General features: G+C 35.4%; 1 protein-coding gene across 1 annotated transcript in view; it reads right to left on the minus strand.

The window, feature by feature from the left end:
• The window catches only part of USH2A (usherin), a 391,068-nt gene that overhangs the window by 334,150 nt on the left and 36,397 nt on the right, over positions 1–20,521 (minus strand). The window contains exons 6-10 of the mRNA XM_074863712.1: positions 19,557–19,741; positions 16,215–16,436; positions 14,807–14,900; positions 5,421–5,616; positions 4,493–4,623 (exon numbers count right to left, since the gene is read on the minus strand). Coding sequence (XP_074719813.1) covers positions 4,493–4,623; positions 5,421–5,616; positions 14,807–14,900; positions 16,215–16,436; positions 19,557–19,741 — 828 coding nt within the window. The remainder of the gene's footprint in view (positions 1–4,492; positions 4,624–5,420; positions 5,617–14,806; positions 14,901–16,214; positions 16,437–19,556; positions 19,742–20,521) is intronic.

Genomic DNA, 20,521 nt, shown 5'->3' on the forward strand with positions numbered 1-20,521 from the left:
TTCATGTCTGTGATAGAAGAAACACTGCCAGACACATAATCAGAAAGTCTCTCCAATTCTGGAGAATAAATGAGGTATGTGTTGATGCTACTAAATAAAAAAAATAAAAGTTGCCACTACATTTCATTTACCAAAATTAACTTCTGGTTTTGAAGCCCAAAAGACATGACAAAAAACCCCTTTTGCAATTGGCTGAGTCATGATTAATTTCAATTATTTACTCTCTACCAGAAGAGAAGCACTTTCCCTTGACCATCTGGCAATGTCCTAAAACTCACATTTTAAGATCCACAGGTATATTTAGTTCCTGCATGAAATTCTTTCTGTCCATCCTGCCATTGCTGGCTTTGCAACTGATTGGTACTGATCTCAATGTTCTGCCTTTTTGATATAAATGCTAATCATATACCTCTCAGTACCTTCTTACTTGATGCAAATCTGGCAAGGACCCCTGCATTCAGGTGACTGCAATCTCAGGAAGTGGGACGGGGGAGCAAGGGGATTGAGGACTTTTCTTTTCCTTTTCTTCAGTTTAGGAAATGAGAACTGTAAGGTTTGCTGGCTCACACACATAGGTTAATGGTCTGACCACCAAATACCTGAGAGTATTCTCGGTATGTCAGCCTTGGGAACTAAAAATTGAATAAGCAGCAATAATGAAGTTCCTTTTCACTCCCCTGCTATCTCTTCTTGTCATCACATATGATGACTTTCAAAAGTCAGTAGCTTTCTACTACTTCTGCTCAAAATGTAAAATGAGGTGTTTACCATTTGCCCATGATACTCCAAAGGGTAGGAATGGACCAAATCCCCAAAATAACTTGACAAACTATCACAGAAAACCAGCATTTCCATAGTACAAAACCCACTAGATATGGAATTCTTTAACATAAAAGGCTCATTTTCCTTCATTTTAGCATTAAGATTAAAAGCTTTCCATGAAGGGAAATCCAGGATTCAGAATATACACAGTGTTTTCTAACTTGATTTTTTATGGACTCCACTATGCACATGAGCTTTTCATTGACACGTTTGCATCCTTTATACTCCTTATTCTATTTGATATATCTGTTGACTGAAATGCCCTTAATTAACTGCTTTACCTATGTTCTTTTCCTTGTAACACACATTCCAGTTATTTATCTACTGTCAATCACAATAAATGGGTTGAAACTGTGTAGGTGGAAAAATGAGAAAAGGGGAATGCTCATTCTAATTTCAGAGCAAAGAATTTATCAACTCAGAAGTAAAATTATCAGAAATAAAGATTCTACTTTAAAATACATATACATACATAGCTATTAACTAGCTTTTCCATTAAGTATAAAAACCCAAAATCAAACATTTAAAATTCTGAGGGAAAAAATGAAGAAACTCAAAAGAGCAATATTTAAGGAGTATACAGAAAGGTGAAATCTGAAGCCTGTCCAAAAGCTTACTTGGTAGCACTGGAATCTGTTTTCGTTTGAATCCTCAGAAGAACAGTAACTAGCATTTTGTTCATCTTCATGCCTCAGAAAGAGTTTTCTTGCAACACAAGACAATACAGCTGCCACCTTGACAGAAGGCAATTAAGTCTTTGCAACTCTGAACAATATCTTCTGCAGTAAAGTACAGCTTCTTTGCACCAATAAGTATATGATACATATTTATTTGCATGTTAAGAGTAAATTTTTAGAAGTCAGCAAAACCTGAGTAAAGAAAGATGCCTAAATTCACTGAGACCAGAATGGTACTTCCAAAGACTAGGTAAAAACAATAGCAGCAGTTTCAGCTTTGCCTAGAAACAAATGCCCTGGAGAAGAATGCTTTTTTTCACACCATTATATATGGCGTATTATAATAGAATCATGAAAGAACTACAAACTGCTGTTCCTGATTGAATATGTAAGCATTTGTAGAGCAGTCTGGGTAAAAAGCAGCACAGGAAAATGAGTCAAGGATTGCGGTATAAGGGCCAGAAGAAATTAATCTCCAGCTCTCCATACAGAGCAAGAACGATCACATCAGCAGTATTCTGGCAGAATTTTCTCATGTGTGAATAGTTAGGGAGAAGGGAAGAAGGCAGCCAATTCTTCTTTCACTCTCATAAAACTCAGGCACCTCAAGTAATTCATCTGGACTTTCAGATTGTTTGAAATATTTTGTGACAAATGTTCACAAAGAGGATGCAACCAGCGTGTATCTTTTCCTACACTGATTAGGTGTCAATAAGCTACACAGAAGTGGACAAATTTTATCAGGCTGTAGCAAATCTCTCTCTTGTACCCACCAGTCTCAAGCGAAGACCTCTGTGCAAAAAAAGGTCTAATGAACTGCTCATAGATGCACTGCTACATTGCTCTTCTAAAATCCCACTCATTACTATAATCCATAAAGTTGTAATTTTGACGTTTTTAATGTTAGTTCGCACTTTAAAATACAAATGAAGTTGCACACAGATCTGTAAGTGGGCACAATCTACAGATGTATGAGAACTGAGAACCTGTGCAAGGGAGAAATGCTACACACCTACATGCACCTCTCACCAAGGGTAGAGTGAAATAGGTGAACAGAACAGGCATAAAGTTTTCATGATCAGTCCAAAGAACTGAGATGGGAGTAACCAGGTTACAGTAAACTCCTTATTCATCCTGTAAAATATCTACATTAATAATACTTCATTTGAGGAGTAAATATACTTTCTGTGTGATTCAATAGATTAATTTGTGATTCAATTCTGGAGCTCTGTACCTCTTGGAACTTAGTGGCACAACTGGCACTTTGTGACAAGAAAAAAATGTTGATGAACTGCATAAAATGGTAAGTTATGCATTAAATGTATATTCTGCCCCATTTTGGCATATTTCCTTGAAAATTATCATTGTGACATAACAATTTTCATGAGTATGGTCCTTATTCCTTATGATTCCATCTTCGACAGGTCAAATTTGGAAACACTTCCTTCAATGATGCCTTCCTATTTCACGTAATTCATTTCACCCTTTAGTCCCCAGCCTTATTAATCTATTCTTTAATGCCTCTTAATCATTTCTCCCTGCTCTGCTTCTACTGCAGCAGTCAACTGATGCTTTATTGAGCAATACAGTCTCCTCCATTTTTCCCATTTTATCTCTCCATTCATACTCTCATAGTCAAGCTTCATCAATGTTCTTGGATATTTCACTATAAAGCAGTGATTTCTGTAAACTATTCTTCCTCTGATTGTTAATCACAGCTAAAGTTGTTTTAGGTTAACATTTCACCACAAATCACAGACACACAAATCAGCATTTGCTTTCATTTTCCCGACACCCTAAAAAAATAGTCCTAATATGATACCTGCATTTTTCAAGGTTTTTTTCATTTCTGTGATGCTGGCAAAAAGTATCATCGTCAGAAGACGGAAAATTATATATTAATTTTTATCTGTACTATAGGGGATTATTTAAAAAATATATTGTGTGAAACTTGCATATCACTCAGCACCTGCACCAATGCACAAGTCCTGTGAAGGTGCACTGAGTCAAACTGGGCATGCATTTGTACCACTATAGAACCAAGGATGAAAATACAACAGGATCCACAAGAGCTTACCATTAAATGAAATCCAGTAACAAGAGATATCATGTGAAAAATGCTAGAGATTGCTTTATGAAAAAAGTCTGGAAAAGAGACAGGAAACATGGCAACAAGCTGAAGTTCTATCTCAATTCCCTGTAGAACAAGTTCAACCTTTAAAATGTTTTTAAAATACATTTCAGACAAAGAAGCTGTTTCTACCCTGTTCCTAACAAAATTTGGATTTGGGCAATGGACAGGACATATGTGAATAGAACACGAATCACAACGTATCTTTAACATATGCTCAAGACTTCAGTCACTTTTCCTGCTTTTTTACCAACATTCATGTTTTGAAGGTTACAGATTTATTACTGGATTACTGTCTTACATGTCAGTGAGGTGCATAGGCTTGAAAAGCATAGCTGATGGGGTTCTCTTTTCAGCATCACTTTGTGGGTTTTGGGGTTTTTTTAAATAGACTATATGAATTAAAAGGGAGATCAATCCTTGTCTTACTACAGAGAAAACTAGCTTAATTTTAGTTCAATTTCAGGCTCATGTCATTGCCTAAATTTTCAAAATCTGTTACTAATTTTAAGACAGTATCAAGACCTTCAAAAACACTCAAAACCAGCATGTTTTAACATTACTGAGTACACAGGTACCTCATAGTATCCCAAAACTACTATTCACTTCTGAAAATTCATACAGTATCTTGTATGTCTGTTGCTGATCTAGATGAAGAACTCTTCAACAGTACATCTCAAATTGCTTCCTGTGTTTCTCAGCTTTCAGTCTCTGATGTAAGTCAATTATCATTTTGAAAAGGCTGAATTTTATAAAAAAATGCTTAAGTAGTTACCATCTAAATATACTTTGTAAAATCATACTGCTGTCTACCCAGCTGATTAAAATGTTTTGTCATTTTTTTTGCATTGAGGCTACTTACATTATCACACAGGAGGCTCTTATTTTTGGTGCCTGTTGCGTAACAGTCACAGGGTTTGCAAACATCAACGGCTGAAAGATCTGCACCTGCTTGTCTGTAATGGAAATCCTTGCACAGCTCACAGTTCCTTCCTGCATGAAAGAAAGGTTATGCATTATGGCTTCCAATTCATTAAAATTAGCTGTATAATTCAAAATTAAAGACTCTATTCCTTTGAGAGAATTCTATAATTTTCAGAACGTCCATTTTAATGCACCTTTCATCTCTACCTGCCAATTTAGTGATCCAGAGCATATGAAACAATGAACCTGTTACAAACTATGTTTTACTCCATTAAACTTCCATCTGTTATATAATACCACACTTATATAAAAGCTGTGCCATGCAAATGCCTATACATTTTTTGGAAAAATTATCGTTGAACCTGAAACTTTTCTTTTTTCTCTTTACTAGACAAAGCCAAGAAAACTGAAAGAAGAACTGTCCAAAAAAAGCATTAAAATATACTACTTACACAGAATAGAAACTTTTACTCAATCAGCAAGAAACTGACATTAGAGCAAAATTTGACAACATTTTTAATATGTTATCTGTTAAACTGGTTCAGTTAGAAAGATGATATTTTGGAGTTAAATGCTCCAGCGTATGTAATGGAAAGAGCTTTGAAACTACGTGTTCTAATTATTTACTAGAATGTGTTTTGCACTGAAGATTTTATACAAGATTGGGCCAAATTTTAGCAGCATTTTCCAACAGCTGAAATATTGACACAATTGTAATTACTGCACTATCTGGATAGTTTAAAAACACATATACATGAGAATTTATTGGAATGTCAGCCATTGAACATTACTAATTTCAGCCGAAACAAGATTTAGCCAAAAAGCGACTGTAAAACAAACAGTCCATTCTCTTTTGTATGACTTACCAGCTGTGTTGTGTTGACAGTTATCACACACTCCACCGCTGCCTCTGTAGTGCTCCTGAGGAAAAGGGTCCATTGCAAAATCATAGTGGCAGCTTACTGAATGGCTGTTACATTGACAAGGTTTGCAATTATAGGCATGAACTTGGTCACCTGGACGAAAAGGCTTGTCATTGTACAATGGCAAACAGCGATCACACTGAAATTAAAAAAAAAAAAACAAAAAAAAAACAAGCTATTTCTTTACCTTACAAGAACACTATATATGTTCATGTTTCATTCTGTGTGTTTTCCCCCATTTAAATGCTAAAAATACTGGTTTTAGACAAGAAGTGAGAAAGCATATAGGGAAATAACTCTTTAAAAAAAAAAATCTTTTAATCTTTTCAAGTTACTTTAACAACAGAGTAAAATCATGGAAGGTGGGTAGAAGAATAAAACAAAAGGCCTCCTATGGCCAAATATGTGATGTTGTACAGAGTATCTGAAATACCAGCACTTCTTAATGTGCATTTACCTCATGAAATTTTCAATGAAGAAATTTTAAACAAAACACACAAATCTCTACATATATTCAACCCTGTCAAGTTATATTTTAAATGACACCAATGGAATTGTAGGATATCAGGTAAATTGTTTAAACAAACACCTAAACAGTCTTGTTTTCTTCAATCCTTTTCAAATTTATTAGATACAAAAACTAATGATATTCAAGTACTTAATTAGCTTAAATCCAAAACAGCAAAAATAGTTTTTAAGTAGTTCAGAGCACCTCAGAATCTTATTTTTTATTTGGATAAACTCACAATGTTACCTTTAAGTAGAGCTTTGTGAAGAATGTGAAGTTGAAATAATCTTCAGTTCATAATAGACTCTACAAAACTTCAAGGTGAAATTTTTCTGTGCCTACTGGTTCATCAAGAACTAAAACCAAATTGGATTTCTTAAAGTGAGTGAATGGATAGCATTTTGGATAATTACATTGTCTTTATGGGGAACAATCCAACTAGTTTTATGAAATTGGCTCAAAAAAATGGTACATGTTGACACTGTACAGATGTTTGTTAAGAATAAATTTTTTAATTTAACTGACATTACTCAAAGTCCATTTCCAAAATACTGGTGTCTTGCTGAATCTAGGAAACAAAATATATTACAATTTTAATTTCTGTCTTCCAGAAGGAATTTAAATGCTTCAAAATAAGTTGCTTCTGTAAAGTATTTGGGCATCTTCTTTCTTCTTAAGTTCCAGAAGTGTGCTCATCTTTCTTCATGGCTGCTATTCCAAGGCCAGTGTGCCTACATCATGCTGACAATTAGGAAACTATACTGAAGTTTCTAAACTGTTTCACTCACAGCTGATGCTGGGAAAGCATCAACTGTGGTAAAAAGAGAAACTGAATTAGAAAACACAAGCTTAAGATAGTCCAAATATTGCAGAGCAGTCACAACTCATAAAAAAAGCAACTCGGGAGAGAAAATGAAAGCACAAGAATTTATCTGCTGAAATTTAGTTTTAATAAATGAAATTTACAGTAAGAGGTAAGATAACAATAGCCACTGCACCTTTTTGCAATCTGTTAAAAAGAAAGAAACAAACAAACCCCACATCACCCCAGTGAGAAAAAAGGAGGTTTTAGGATGAAAATTAGCAGAGCTTCACTTGAGACCTTGAACTCTGTTAATCAGAAGAATCACTGCCTGAGAGTGATTAGCCCAGTTTAAGTACACCCAGGGGAATGCCATAAACACAAGTTACACAGCTTAAACTTATTCAAGTCTTTCCCTCACTCACATCCACCTTTCCTCTCTCTAGTCACTCCCTTTGTCTCCACGTTGAGAAAAATCAGCAATTACACAGCACCAGCAACATAAAACAAGAGGGTTCATTCAGGCATTACACAACTTGGGAAGTGCAAAAAAGAAACCTGAGCTCCCAGCCAAACCATCCCACTCATGCAGCTTCCTTCTTGCAGCCTGTCTATGGAAATATGTCCTCCTTGAAAGGAAAACAGTACAGGAACACCTACCAACCTGCTAGCCCTGAATTTCCATTTGTGCATGGCCAGCCACATAGTGGCTGAGAGCATTTGTCATTTCATTTCAGATTTAATCTTAGATCAGTTACTTATGCACACCTATTGTTAAATGACACACAAGCACCAAGAGTAAGAGAGAAAAAGATGACATATGATTACATAGCACAGAGACTCTTGGAACTATCGTGTCTCTTGTTCTGTGACTTTTAAAACTCACAAAACTTTTTAAAAGCCTTGGCAAAAAAGCAGTAATTCAAAAGTTAGCAATGACTGTGAAACAGTCATCATTCTAGATTGTCACACCTGTATGCATTAAAAACATGTGCTGGACCCCCACCTCATCCTGATGAGTTTGTCACAACTTTATTAGGTTAAGAATTGCATTTAACTTCCAGACCTGCTGTGTTTAACTTTCACTTTTGGTAGCATGAGGATGTACACATGGCAATCTTCAGGTTTTCATTCACCAAATGAAAACTCTGCATTTGCCAAAAGCATAGCTGTTGAGACTCTTCAAAGGTATCAAGAGATTTGGGTTTCAATTCCTGGCTACCACGTGTAAAATGGATAGGTAAATTCACAAAAAGCCTTTGACAAATCTGAACAAGGTCTACCAGTAGATTTACAAAGAATGTTAATTCTTGACAAAATAAGCCTTTCTCCTTAACTGTAAAAGCAAAAACATGCACTTGTCTTTATTCTCTGTTACATCTAGGCCCTTCAGAAAACATGTTAAATTTCTGGCTTTCCCTATGGAGAATAACAAACATGTCCTCGTGATATATAGTTTCTGAACAACTCACCTTCTGTAAAAACAGTTTTCTGAGAAAACATTACATGGAGCCAGGTGGTCAAAATATCTAGGCTCATCTTGGCCCAATTTATTAGTTTAAAATTATGATTAAAAACTTATTTCCGATAATGAACTCAGGAATTTTTTTAACTAAAATTATTATGAAAAACTTACCTTCTCAAAATTCCTGAATCCAGCACATTTATGGAAAGATCACCAGTGACTTCAGCCTAAGTCTTTATGTGCCAAGTTCCTTATTAGTCACTAAGAATGATGAGGACAGTGCCTCTGAAGAAACAGTCAACAAATATTCAAAGAAATACTTCAGAAGGCAACAATAACAATGCTTTAAGACTAGCAATAAGTCGTGATCAGCTAGAACCTTCTACTCCAACACTTCTAAAATATCCCACTGCTTGCCTCTGGGTGGCATCCTTTTTTTTTTTTTTTTTAATGTTGTGTTATGTAGAATTTATTCCTTTTTTTCTTTCCTAACCTGTGTAGGAGTACCCGTCTCACACCCATCAGTCAAAGTTCAGTTGCAATAACCAGAGTACATACACACATATAATACTTATACATATGCTTCTATAATATACATATGTTATTAACGGTACACAGACTTAAAAATCTGCTGAAGTATAAAGATTAGAACACCACCTTCTCAGACATTTTGAAATGCTGCCTTGTCTTTGAAAAACTCCATTATGTGTATCACCCAGCCATGTTTATTTATGTTGCCCTGTAAGTGTTGACTATAATACAATAGTTAATCATATACTATCTTTTGCTTCCTACAAGATCCCAGTCTGCACCCAAATGGACAGTATGCTTTCACTCCATTTAGCTTCATTAGTCAAATAAATATGGCTTCTAGACAAAAGCTACACCAGTATACCTTATCCCTGCTTTGAAGACCATCGTCTTAATTTCCCCATGGCTTTTCCTCAGCACCCAGCATTTGACTATCTATCTAGACCACATGTGAGCAGAGCTTTGAAGCACATCTGTCTCTAGTGAACTCCCCAGACCAAAGGGCTTTTAAACTCAAAAGCCAGGTTTTATAAGGAAAAAAGAAAAAAAAAAAAAAGCTAGAACACTCTAAGTGAATCCAAGTGACTAAGGAAGACAGAATAGAAGAGTGTCTTACAGGCTTCTGTCGTAACACTCCCCATACCTTAAAAGGATGCAACATAATTTTAGAAACTAAGCAGAGACGTAACAGATGGTTTACAAATACCACATGCCAAATAGCATTCTAAGAAAAGATACTACTGCTGTTTTACAATGGCAAAGTGACTGACAAAGAACCTGACTGGCACAGAACATAAGATCTACCATTCCGGATGCCAGATTCCAATAATGGGACACGACTGAGATCTCAAACACTGGCACAGGGCACAGATGTTGTCAGGCAGCATAAGGTATACTTCTGCTCATCTTTCATTTATGGGGGTTTTTTTTGTGAAGTTACTTGAAGCCACAAGAAGTCCTACAAAATCAAAGAATATGCAACCACACTAATTCTGACAATCAGGCTGCTCAATAAAATAATTCACACTTAAATGCTCCAGGATTAAATTTCAAAGCTATTTTTGAATCAGGCATCCACTCCATCTAACTCTCATTTAGGCTCCAACCCTATAGGACTTCTGTAAAATAAAAGAGAGGGAGAAGGTACGTTTTGCAGCTGATGAGTTCGGCATGTATTCTGTTTTACCAAAGCTCTGACTTGCTCAGTATATTAAATGGTAAGAGATCTTGTGTTAATTTTTCCCTCTTTCTACCTTGTCTATTTGGAATATGCCTTCATTCTCCTGTAACATTAGAGAGTGCTATAGTCACAGTTACTAGGTATTCTAGGGTTAATTTTACTCTTCTAAAGAAGCTATTGCATAGGATTTTTTATTATTTTTTAATAATAGTTTTAGTGGGATAAAAGAAGAAAAAAACCAGATTGGCTAATCACTTGGACACTTAGATGGAATATGTAAAAAATCATAGAAATTCAATAAATATATGTGGCACCATGATTTACAACACCTATTTCCAACAACAGTGAAGCATCAGCCCAGTTGTGTCTCAGTTCTCTTTCACATTAAATGAAATAAATATCCTGTACAGTGGATAAGCCCCGAAAATAATTTTCAGACTGGAACAGCCTTCTTAATTTCTGAGAGGTTAACAATGACAATCATAATGCTAGTTGCCATCTGCCTACCTCTTAAGTAAAATTTACATCATACATCAAAATGTATGAGAGATAACGACCACTTCACAATTCCTTCAACATGTCATCACCTGTGCAACAAATCACAAGGTATCTGAGACTGCAACAAGTTCTTCCAGTATTTCAGCAATGCTTGTACACAAATTGTTTTAGAAGCCTGGATCTCTGAACTGTGAAATTACACCAGTTTTCCAGGGATGGATTCATGGACAAATCCATAACTTCCACAGACATGTCAAAAGTTATCTAAAATTTTCAGGCAGGTAAGACTACTGGACTAGGTGACATTCTGCTTGCTGTTTCCTAAAACTCCAGTCAACCATCTGCTTGCTTGATTTCCTTTCTTTTTATTCTGATATAACCAGCTTCCTTCGAGGCCTGTCTTCTGGATACACAAATTATGGCACAGAGCTTACCAAAAAGTGCATTTTTTGCTAGCTTGCTTGCTTCTGCAAGCTGTAAGTCTTTGTTATCGAGTGACCACTTACTATAGTTAGTATTTACAGCTCCTCGGGTACTATGTATCATAAATTCCAACATCTAACATGATGATACAGATTGACTTTTAACAAAAGTTTAGACAGATTCTTCTGTAACAACATAAAAAGCCTTATTTATCCAATTCTTGGCAATCAGTAATGCCATATCCAGCTTGCAGACAGCAGATGTTTAAGACCATTAATTATTTGCATAGAAAACACTGAAGATCTGAAGCCTTTACTGTGTCCAGTCACTCTCTCACTTCCATTCATATCCTTCTCAAGAATTTATCAGTTGCTTTTATTTTAAATTTTATTTTCTATTACTATTTCTACAATTATTCCTGTATATTTTGCCATTACCTTTATGAAGTTCTGTATGACCAATTTAAAGGAGGCTCTGAGGTTCTAAGGTAAGGCTGACCTTGTTTCATTACCTTATTTTTTCATGGGCTGTTTCTAGTTTTTCATGTGACATCATAGAAAGTTTTTGAACATACTCCTATTCATGTCTATAAATCAGTCTTTGCATATAAATGTTACCAAAACCTGTACTCCACTCTTGGTGCCTCAGTTTCCATTTGTAAAAGAGAGCGCTATTTCCCAAAGCAGGACACAAGGCACTTACAGAACAATTGGTAAATTAAGAAGCGAAACACTTTTTTTCATAAAATGGGAGACAAGCTCTGTGAGGATTTATTTCCTCTTCTTTCTTAATCTGGCTCCTCAACATCTGCAACACAGTCTTAAGCATTCACTTCTTCCCATCATCTCAAATTTCATAGCAACATGTTTCTTCATCAAAACAGAACTCAGAAAAAAGAAAAAAAAGAAATTCCATTTGATATGTCAAATTTCGTAATACGGTGATGCAAGTAACTAAACTAAGATTTCTATTTGTAATGAATTCTGCAAAATTTTAGTTTCTGGTATTGCTTTGCTGTACAACAGCTATCCAGATGTATATGCCAGATAAATTCAAGATGGTAATTTTAGTTGTATTAAGTGTAAACGTGACAAGGACATACTCTGCCATATGTTAAGAGCTTGTCAAGGGATCTCTGATTTCTGGTTCAAGATACTAAAAAAAAAAAAACAAAACAAAACCAAACCCCAAAACCAAAAGTCTTCTTATAACCTCCCTCACTTGTGGTGACTCACTGCACAGGACAGAAGGTAAAAAAAGACAGTTTGCAGACAGCACAATTTCTTCTCAAAAACATTTGCCCCCTCACCGCCAAAAAAGTTTATGTTTGGAAACTTCCTTTATAAACATAACAAAAAATAATAAATGCTTGATTTTCTGGGGTAGGAGCCTGAGAAACATAGGTTTAAGTCTGTAAAACAGAGTTTTATCACTGCCAATGACAGTCAAAAATCAGGATAGATTTTGGTCTTGTTTTTAAGTGTTTGCCTTACAAAAAAAATCTAGTTTGTACTTCATGCAAATCCTTGATAAAATTCAAAGTACTTAGTGATATATTTGCAAATATTAATTGTATTTTATTATTACTTTATTTTATTTCATATTTAGTAGATACTGACATGGTCATTAAAGAATGAGGAAAAAAATTAAACAACCTCCTTATTGTACTCTGAATGAATACAGTTAATTCAAGCATTTCAATTATAGTTACAATGAATGTATGCCAAATCAAAAATGTGACACTGACTGGAACAACCCATTAATATTGACAGAAAATATCTGATAAGGCAGATACATCATTAAAATGTATTTGGTTTGTTTTCACAAGGTAGCATAAGTCTTGCAAGAGTGCTTGGTGAACTTCCAGATCTTATTAAATATTTATAATTAATCCTTACAAAGTAACATTTCACAATGTGTGTTCTAATTAAAGGGACACTGTCAGTTTTAATTTTTTTTCTAATTTGACCCATCTAAAAACTTCAAATTTCTGTTGAAATCTCATTTAGACTGTAGAGCCTACACTTCTGCTTTAAAAACTAAAAAACTTAGATCCTCTGTGAAATTTTACAAAGATCTTTCACATGATCTTAAGCACAGTATCAAATGCTCTCATGTTAACACTTCTTGCTGTGTTTGAGCAAGCACAGACTGCTTGGGGGTTTTTTGATGTGAGATTAGTGTCCCCTTTGCTACTGCTGTTGCTATTCCATAACCCCTTCCTAATTTTTAGAAAGCCTATTTCCAAAAGGCATAAATATAGCAATGAATACAACATGTACTCATGACAGAAATCTAACATTCAGTGGGACTGTGGGATTCATTCCTTTGACGTAGCTCATTCTTTCTTAACCTCAACATCTCTTCCTTTTATTTTTTTCTTTTTTTTGAGATAAATAATTAATCTAGAGACAGAATCTTTTCTTTGAGCAAGTGTTCTTAACTCATACATCATGGTTCTGCTTTTGCTAAATTGTATGTGAACAGCATCCAAGAAAACCAAAGGTTGCATGAAATAAGTGCAAACTGGCACCATTATTCTAAACTCTCCTCTACATATTTCTCTAGAAGACCATGATTTATAGTAAACAACCCCATTCTGGTTCTCCTATGGCCAAGAATTCTAAAACTAGTAGGAAAATTATGATTTTGCAACTTGGTAAGTTTCAACTACACACTACACAAAATCCCTCTTTATTGAGAAATGCTGTTAAGAGCAGAGTAAAGAAATAAGAAGAATGCATTTTCTAGATTGTATCTAGATTTTTTTAATATGGCCTTTTAATTATTTCCAAGAAATTTAACCTTAATATAGGTTAATATAGATTATCTGAAAACACAGAGCAGTAAAAAGCAATATTAAGTTTGTTCTTGTATTAGAACAATCATGTTGCTACTACAGATTATTTTAAAGATAACCAAATGTCATATATGACTGTAAAAAGTATGGGAAATTGACATTTACAAGCTGTCCTTAAATAAATAAGTTCAAAGCTCAATATTCAAAATTTTAAAAAGCCACTACCCAAATCACTGGTTTAGATCAAAACAATTAATAAGACCCCCAAGAAAATAACTTCCAAATACATGCACAGGCACATCTCACTGTTTTCTTAACCGTGCTCAACTATGCAAGAGACATTTAAAATCAAGACCAAAATGTTTTAACTCTTCCTATCTCAGACATATTTTGTAAAACAACTGCGTTAAAAGATCTCATTCTTAGCTGAAGTCAGAGACTGCAAGCTACAGATGTCTCAAGTATCTAGAGCTGTTCAAAGTATCAGAAGGTAAATCTATCTTAGTGTTTTACCTTGGATTAGACATGAAGTTTTTAAGCAAATCTCCAAATTTTCTGCATTTACTGTGCTTTCTTTCGCATCATGGAGCTGTCTTGGACCACTTGAACTGTTCCCTTTCAAATGAAACTAAACTGGAAGCTGAACTCCAGGACTGTGCCTACTGCACTCCATCTACTGAATGGGTCTGGAGTCCATAGGACCAGACTAAAACTACTATGGAGTTAAAAAAACAAAATCCCTGAAGCACACCTACTCTGAACATTGAGTCTTCATAACTCTTTTCACTCTACAGATCGTTTGCTAGTTGCTACATCAGGTAGAGCCATAATCTTTATTAGATGCCGACAGTCTAAATTCAGGTTTGAATCTAATGTTTGAAAGTGGCATAATCCTCCAACAAGAAATCAAATCCCTGAATGCAGTACTCCTAATGGTCAAGGGTGGAATGACTTTTGGCAACGGCAGGGTGTTTACTTCCTTATTTAATACAAACCATGCTATGGAAAGCTTCCTTATAAAAGCTAGAACACTAACACACATACACACACTCTTTCCCAGGACTAAAATCCCAATTTTGAGGTTGGTCATAGGTGACATAGATAGACAAAGGAGAGACTAACATTATGTCCTTCTGTATAGCTTTCCTTGAGGCACAGGCACCTATACGGTTCCATAGCTGTGTCACAATAATCAGCATGGCCATGGCAATTACACCTGAAAGAACAATAGTGAAGAAAAAATTAAAACATAGTAACACATCTGTCCAACAATATATAACATGGTCACAAAGACAATTTTGTGTATTACATAGTCTGGTTCTTTATTAAGAACAAATAAACATCACCAAAGAGAATGTTCTTAAGTGCAGTAACCTACAAAAGACTACTTCACTCAACATATTTTTAAGTATCAACAATTGCTTTTCAAGAAAATAAAAACCAGCATGTAGTAGAGCTACTGTTACCTTATACATAATATGTAATGAAAACTATATTTCAGTACATAACATTAATATGTAAAACTTTATTAAATGGCAATTATTCATCAATATTAAGCCTCACACTGTAGCTATAGTTTTTCAAGAAGTCTTAACCATATTAAGCACAATTTTCTAGTTTATCCCATTTTGATCTCAGTTAAAATGTCCATTTCTTACTAAAATAAAATCTTTATAGAGTATTAGTTAATAGGCAATAACCATCCCACTCTACCTGAAGGGCTGCTCTTCTGGAGGCATGGCATAGCTTTGCAAACTACAGCTGAAATTATTTTACAGTTACATAGTCAGCAAGACTGTAGCTATTTTAGCAAAAGCATTATCATAACACTTCTAAATCAGTAATCAAAACATATTAGTAGTGCAGAAAATTTTAAGGTAAATATGACCTCTCATGAAGTGCTTTCTCTCAAAATGAGAACTACCAAAATAATTTCAGGAATAATACTTATTAACAAAAATCTGCACCATATGCTTCTTAGAAACTATTTCATTGCCAAATTTGCATATTGTTTACAATGATAATTAGTCCTTTCACAAGACAGCACGCTTATCATATACAATAAAGTTGTCAGTCACAGATAATGTAACACTTTTACTGACAGCTGCCCAGTTTTAAAAGGAAAACTAAAGCTAAAACAAAGAATGAGCTCTGCATTAAGACTGTTAGAATTGCCATGTCTGGGAATCTATAGCGAAACTTGGAAGAGCTACTGAAGTAAAGCACAAGCCATGTTTTCAATCATAAGCCTTTACTTAGAGGCACTGGTAATTCCAAGGAAAGGACTGCTTTTGACAGATTTGTGTAATAAGTTTAATTATTTTTAAAATAATATGTGAGCAAATGTTTTAAAAAAACAGTACACCAATCATTTCAAACTCGATACACTGCTTCAGACCAAATTCCCTGCTCATTCATAAATGTAAAAGCAGAACAACTTCATGAAATTTTAGGCAGGTCATTATATACTTTGCACACCTGTAATAGTCAGAGGCAGCAATGGGTGCGGGAAGAGTTCCATAACACCTACCTTCCACTGACTGTAACTTCATTAACTCCATAGTATCTATGCCTAAAATTTACCCCAGGCTCATTAGTATGATACTGGCCACGGAGATGAATCCTCACTTGTGTAGCTTTCACAAATTCTTGGAGAGATGGAGTATTGTAAAAATCATTGTAACCAGGTCGGTGATTTGGTTCCGGGGTAAGAACACTAAAAGTTAGATTACCACGGGAATACGGTGTAAAGCTGTTTAAATGGAGAGGAAAACAAATGAAAATCAAAGCATTACATATTTTACAGATTCTATCTCCTAATATCCTTTTTCTCAGAGAGGGTCTCAACTGTACATAGGGTTTTTGTGGTTTCTGGGGAAAATTCTTATGCCAGTGGACTCCCAGTCACCGGAATTCAAGCAGGGGAAAAGAAATGTCCTCTATACGTCCATATGGCTCAAACTGCCATGCTCTTCTTCAGACCCTAAGTTTTCAAATAGAAGTAAAGCCTCTAAAGGGCAAGTTCAAAATATGAATAAAGTGTCACTGATACAGTGTTATCTGCACTAAGTTTTCAAAAAGTTTAAAACAATGTCTTTAAGAAACATGAACTATGCTTGAATTACATAAGGAAATCATTCAGATGACTAACATGTCCATATCATTAATTATATACCTGCTAAACACTTATAAAAACCATACAGAAACAATTACATTTTGAATTCCAGAGTCACTGAACTGTATCAGCTCGTTCAATGAGTAAGCACAGTTAGAAACACATGCCACCTTACAGTGAGTGAAGTGCAAGAGAATTTAATGGAATACAGCAGGATTGAGAGTAAAACTGTATATTTAAGCCCAAGAAGGGGAAGAACAGTCCTGAGAATTTAAGCAAAGGCTGAGTAAACAAGTATATAAAAACTGCACATTTGCACAATTTGGTATGAATCACATCTCACGTTGGAATATTTGCTGGGCAGAGTTTAGCTAGGAGTAGAACTTGCCTCCGCAAAAAGTAAGAATGCCTGCTTATCTGCACACCTACATGGGCGCATTAAAAATAGGTATTCCCACAGTATCACCTGGCACCTGACATACAACATTCAAAAAGTGTTGTATGTCTCGTCACTTCAAAATATCTCTGAGCTTTTGAAAGATGAGATTCGTAGTTAGACTAGGTCTGCTGAGTCATACTCCTCTGCCTTCATGAAGGATCTTTGAATTTACTGTGCCCCTATCCAGGTCAGTACTTCACAAAAATCTCAGTGGAATATATCTGTATGTTTCTCTGGGGGATACCGTCCTTTCTTCCCCTCCACAGAAAGTTAAATAAAGTATTTTTCTTCCATGACATATAGAGCTGTAATGGAAATGTTAAGACAGGCATGAATGGCAGACAAATTACACCATCTTTGTATGGAAACACCAGAAGGAACAGCAGACGGACTGTAAGGCTGATGGCACCTAGATAAGCAGGTCATCAAGATCTGAGGGCATCTAAACACAGCTTCTCAGGAAAACAGGAAAATAAAGGAGATCCTAAAACAAGGGTCAGCCAATATTCAGACTAAGCAAAGATTCAAGGCTCTGATAGGGGGATAACGGACAGTGAACAACTCCTAACTTACAGAGGTGGTACAGGATGTAGAAACAAAAACCTTAATCACTTTCATCTCTTTCATCTCCTATAAAGAACACAAAGGAGTCTATCCAGTACTAGCATGTGGTCACCAAACCAAGAACCCTCAAGCCATGATAAGGATTTCAAAGCCAAGGTCACTTGCCTTCCATGTCATCCCAAGGAGTCCTGTCTAGGTCACCAGGATACAAGCACACTGGTGTCTAAATCCTGCACAGACAATTTGAACATGTCTTGACACTTACAAGTATGTCGGTATGAGTGAGAGAGAGGAACAAGTTTTGCTTTACAATAAAATCATCTTCTCCTATAAAGGTCTCAGCAGGGAGCTCTGCTACACTGCTGAAACAAATTTGGAGCATTGTTCCAACAGTATCTTCTCTTTGAGTATACAGAATACTCACCATTACAAAGCATATTTTTAACCTCTTAAACAAAGCTTTCTGTACATCAGCTGTACCCAAAATCACTCATTCATATCACTTCCTAGTATCATTTACGTTGTAATCGAAGGGGAGAAACAGTGCTACTTAAAAAACATTTATGGAAACAGTTCATACTTAACCCCTCAGTTCTTTTTAGAAAATACACAAATACATATTTCTGAGCTGAAAAGGGCATTACACCTCATTTGGGTTATTTATCCAAAAATGTTTGGCTTACATAAGAGATTTCCCTTCTGCTCTACCCTCTGCACCAAGTATGAACAATGAAGCTCAAAGTCCTTTGCTGAAAATTGGTGTAACTCAGATGACCTTATGCTCTTCTCCTCAGAATACTGAACTCCTGGAGAACAAAGATGCTGACAGTTGAAAAGTCTTAGGAAGGTAGCAAAAGGAAAACAACAAAAAAAGCAAAATGCCTACAGCACCTGTATTTTCTCACTGATTTCCAGCCAAGTACTAAACAAACCTAATACTGACTGGCTTCTGAATTCAGGCAAGAGATAGTGCATTTGAATACACGTAGTGGTATAGAATCAAATACATATATATGTACATACATGCATGTGTGTGTAAAACCATAATATGTATTAACCTATATATTATGTTATATGCTATATTTATGAAATGTATGTTGTATATATTACATATTTTTAAATTTGCACATGCTAACTGTCTAGTAAAAAGGCTTGCAACATGTTTCTAAAATGGAATGATCCTTCTCACCTCCCCTCAGTTTTATTTTGGTTCTTGCTTAGAAAGATTAGAAAGCTTAGAAAGCTTCAAGATACAGTTTGCAACCCATGTCTTACGTGGTTTGCATGATTAGTAGTAAGGCTGAATGATTGGCTTTGGTACTTAAGTTTGGCCTCTCTTCTAAGCTTCAGAAGAAGCTGCACTCTCAGAGATATACTTTCACATTCACTAGATAGTTTTAAACAATCTGTTATCCCAGTACCTTCCTCCACTCTTCATCTCAATGCTCCATAACTGTACTGACAATAGCCCCCCAAAACACAAGCATGTAAAATTTCAAAAGTCTAGCTCAAAAATAACAGAGGAATCAATTATGTCACATTCCTCAGTGTTTGAAATCTGATAAAAGTGACAGATGACCTTTGGCAATCTTCAGTCAAAAGGTCGGATTTGGGATCTCTTATATACTCAGCAGCCCATAATAAATGAGTATACCAAATTAAAAGATTCTATCTCATTGGGACATAGAAAAGAACTGTGTCAGGGTGTTACCTGTTCAAAGCATCTGTATTATGCAGATAATACCCACTCATACCTAGGAAGCTGGAGACAGTTGACAGAGTCTGGTTTTTCCAGAGATCCATTGTTATCCATCCCAAAAATACTGCAATTTTTAGCAAAATACTGCCAGTCTTCCCAGTTTAGATCATCTCTTTTTTTCCTTTCAATTCGTATTGCTTCAGGGTGTGGGCTAAAGAACTGCAGTATAATATAGAATACCTACATGAAGATAACAAATTTTTAAACTGATATTAATGACTAAGTTGTTAAACAATGAGAAAATAAACTTTTTTTTCAATGTGACAATATAGACTGCTTTACCACTCAGACAGAAAAATAACCAATATTTCAGTCCACATATTCCCAATTAAAAAAGATAACCTGTTTTGTTAAACAAGTTCTTTGATCTCTCAGACATTATTACAGAACTGAACTGTTCTATGAGAACTCCACTTTTTCTTGAAGGCAATTTGAAAATGCACCAGAAAGTCAAGTCCAAGATTTATTACAGTAATATTATTTTGGCAAAAACTAAGGGCATAGCTTTGTGTTGCCAAATATTTGATGAGTTGTTTGATAACAGGTACATTTTTTATTTTTTTTTTAAGGAATCCCCACTATTTGTAGCTTGGAATCTCATCAAATACCCTGTGTCATATTAAAGAGCACTTCCTCCAGCATACTGCTTATGTAGAAGTGTGTGTGTGTCAAATAAGCCAAGTCTCAGAACTTCACAGGTATTTGAACTCGCTTTTAACTAAAGGACTAATTCTTACTTATGTAGCCAAAACCTGTCATTGTATTCTTTCCCTTTCCAGCATTAATGACAAAAAAGGAAAAAAGACAAGCTAGTAAGAATACACAGAAATTCGGTAGAGCTATGATTGTGAATGCAGCCCCACTACTGATATGTCCCTCCTTCTAAGACATCCTGACACTGTTCAACAGCATAGTGAAGTGTCAGGTGCAATCTGTCCTCTTCAGGAACCTTGCCTGCTT

The sequence above is a fragment of the Strix uralensis genome, chromosome 3 (assembly GCF_047716275.1).
Source record: "Strix uralensis isolate ZFMK-TIS-50842 chromosome 3, bStrUra1, whole genome shotgun sequence".
Classification (NCBI taxonomy): domain Eukaryota; kingdom Metazoa; phylum Chordata; class Aves; order Strigiformes; family Strigidae; genus Strix; species Strix uralensis.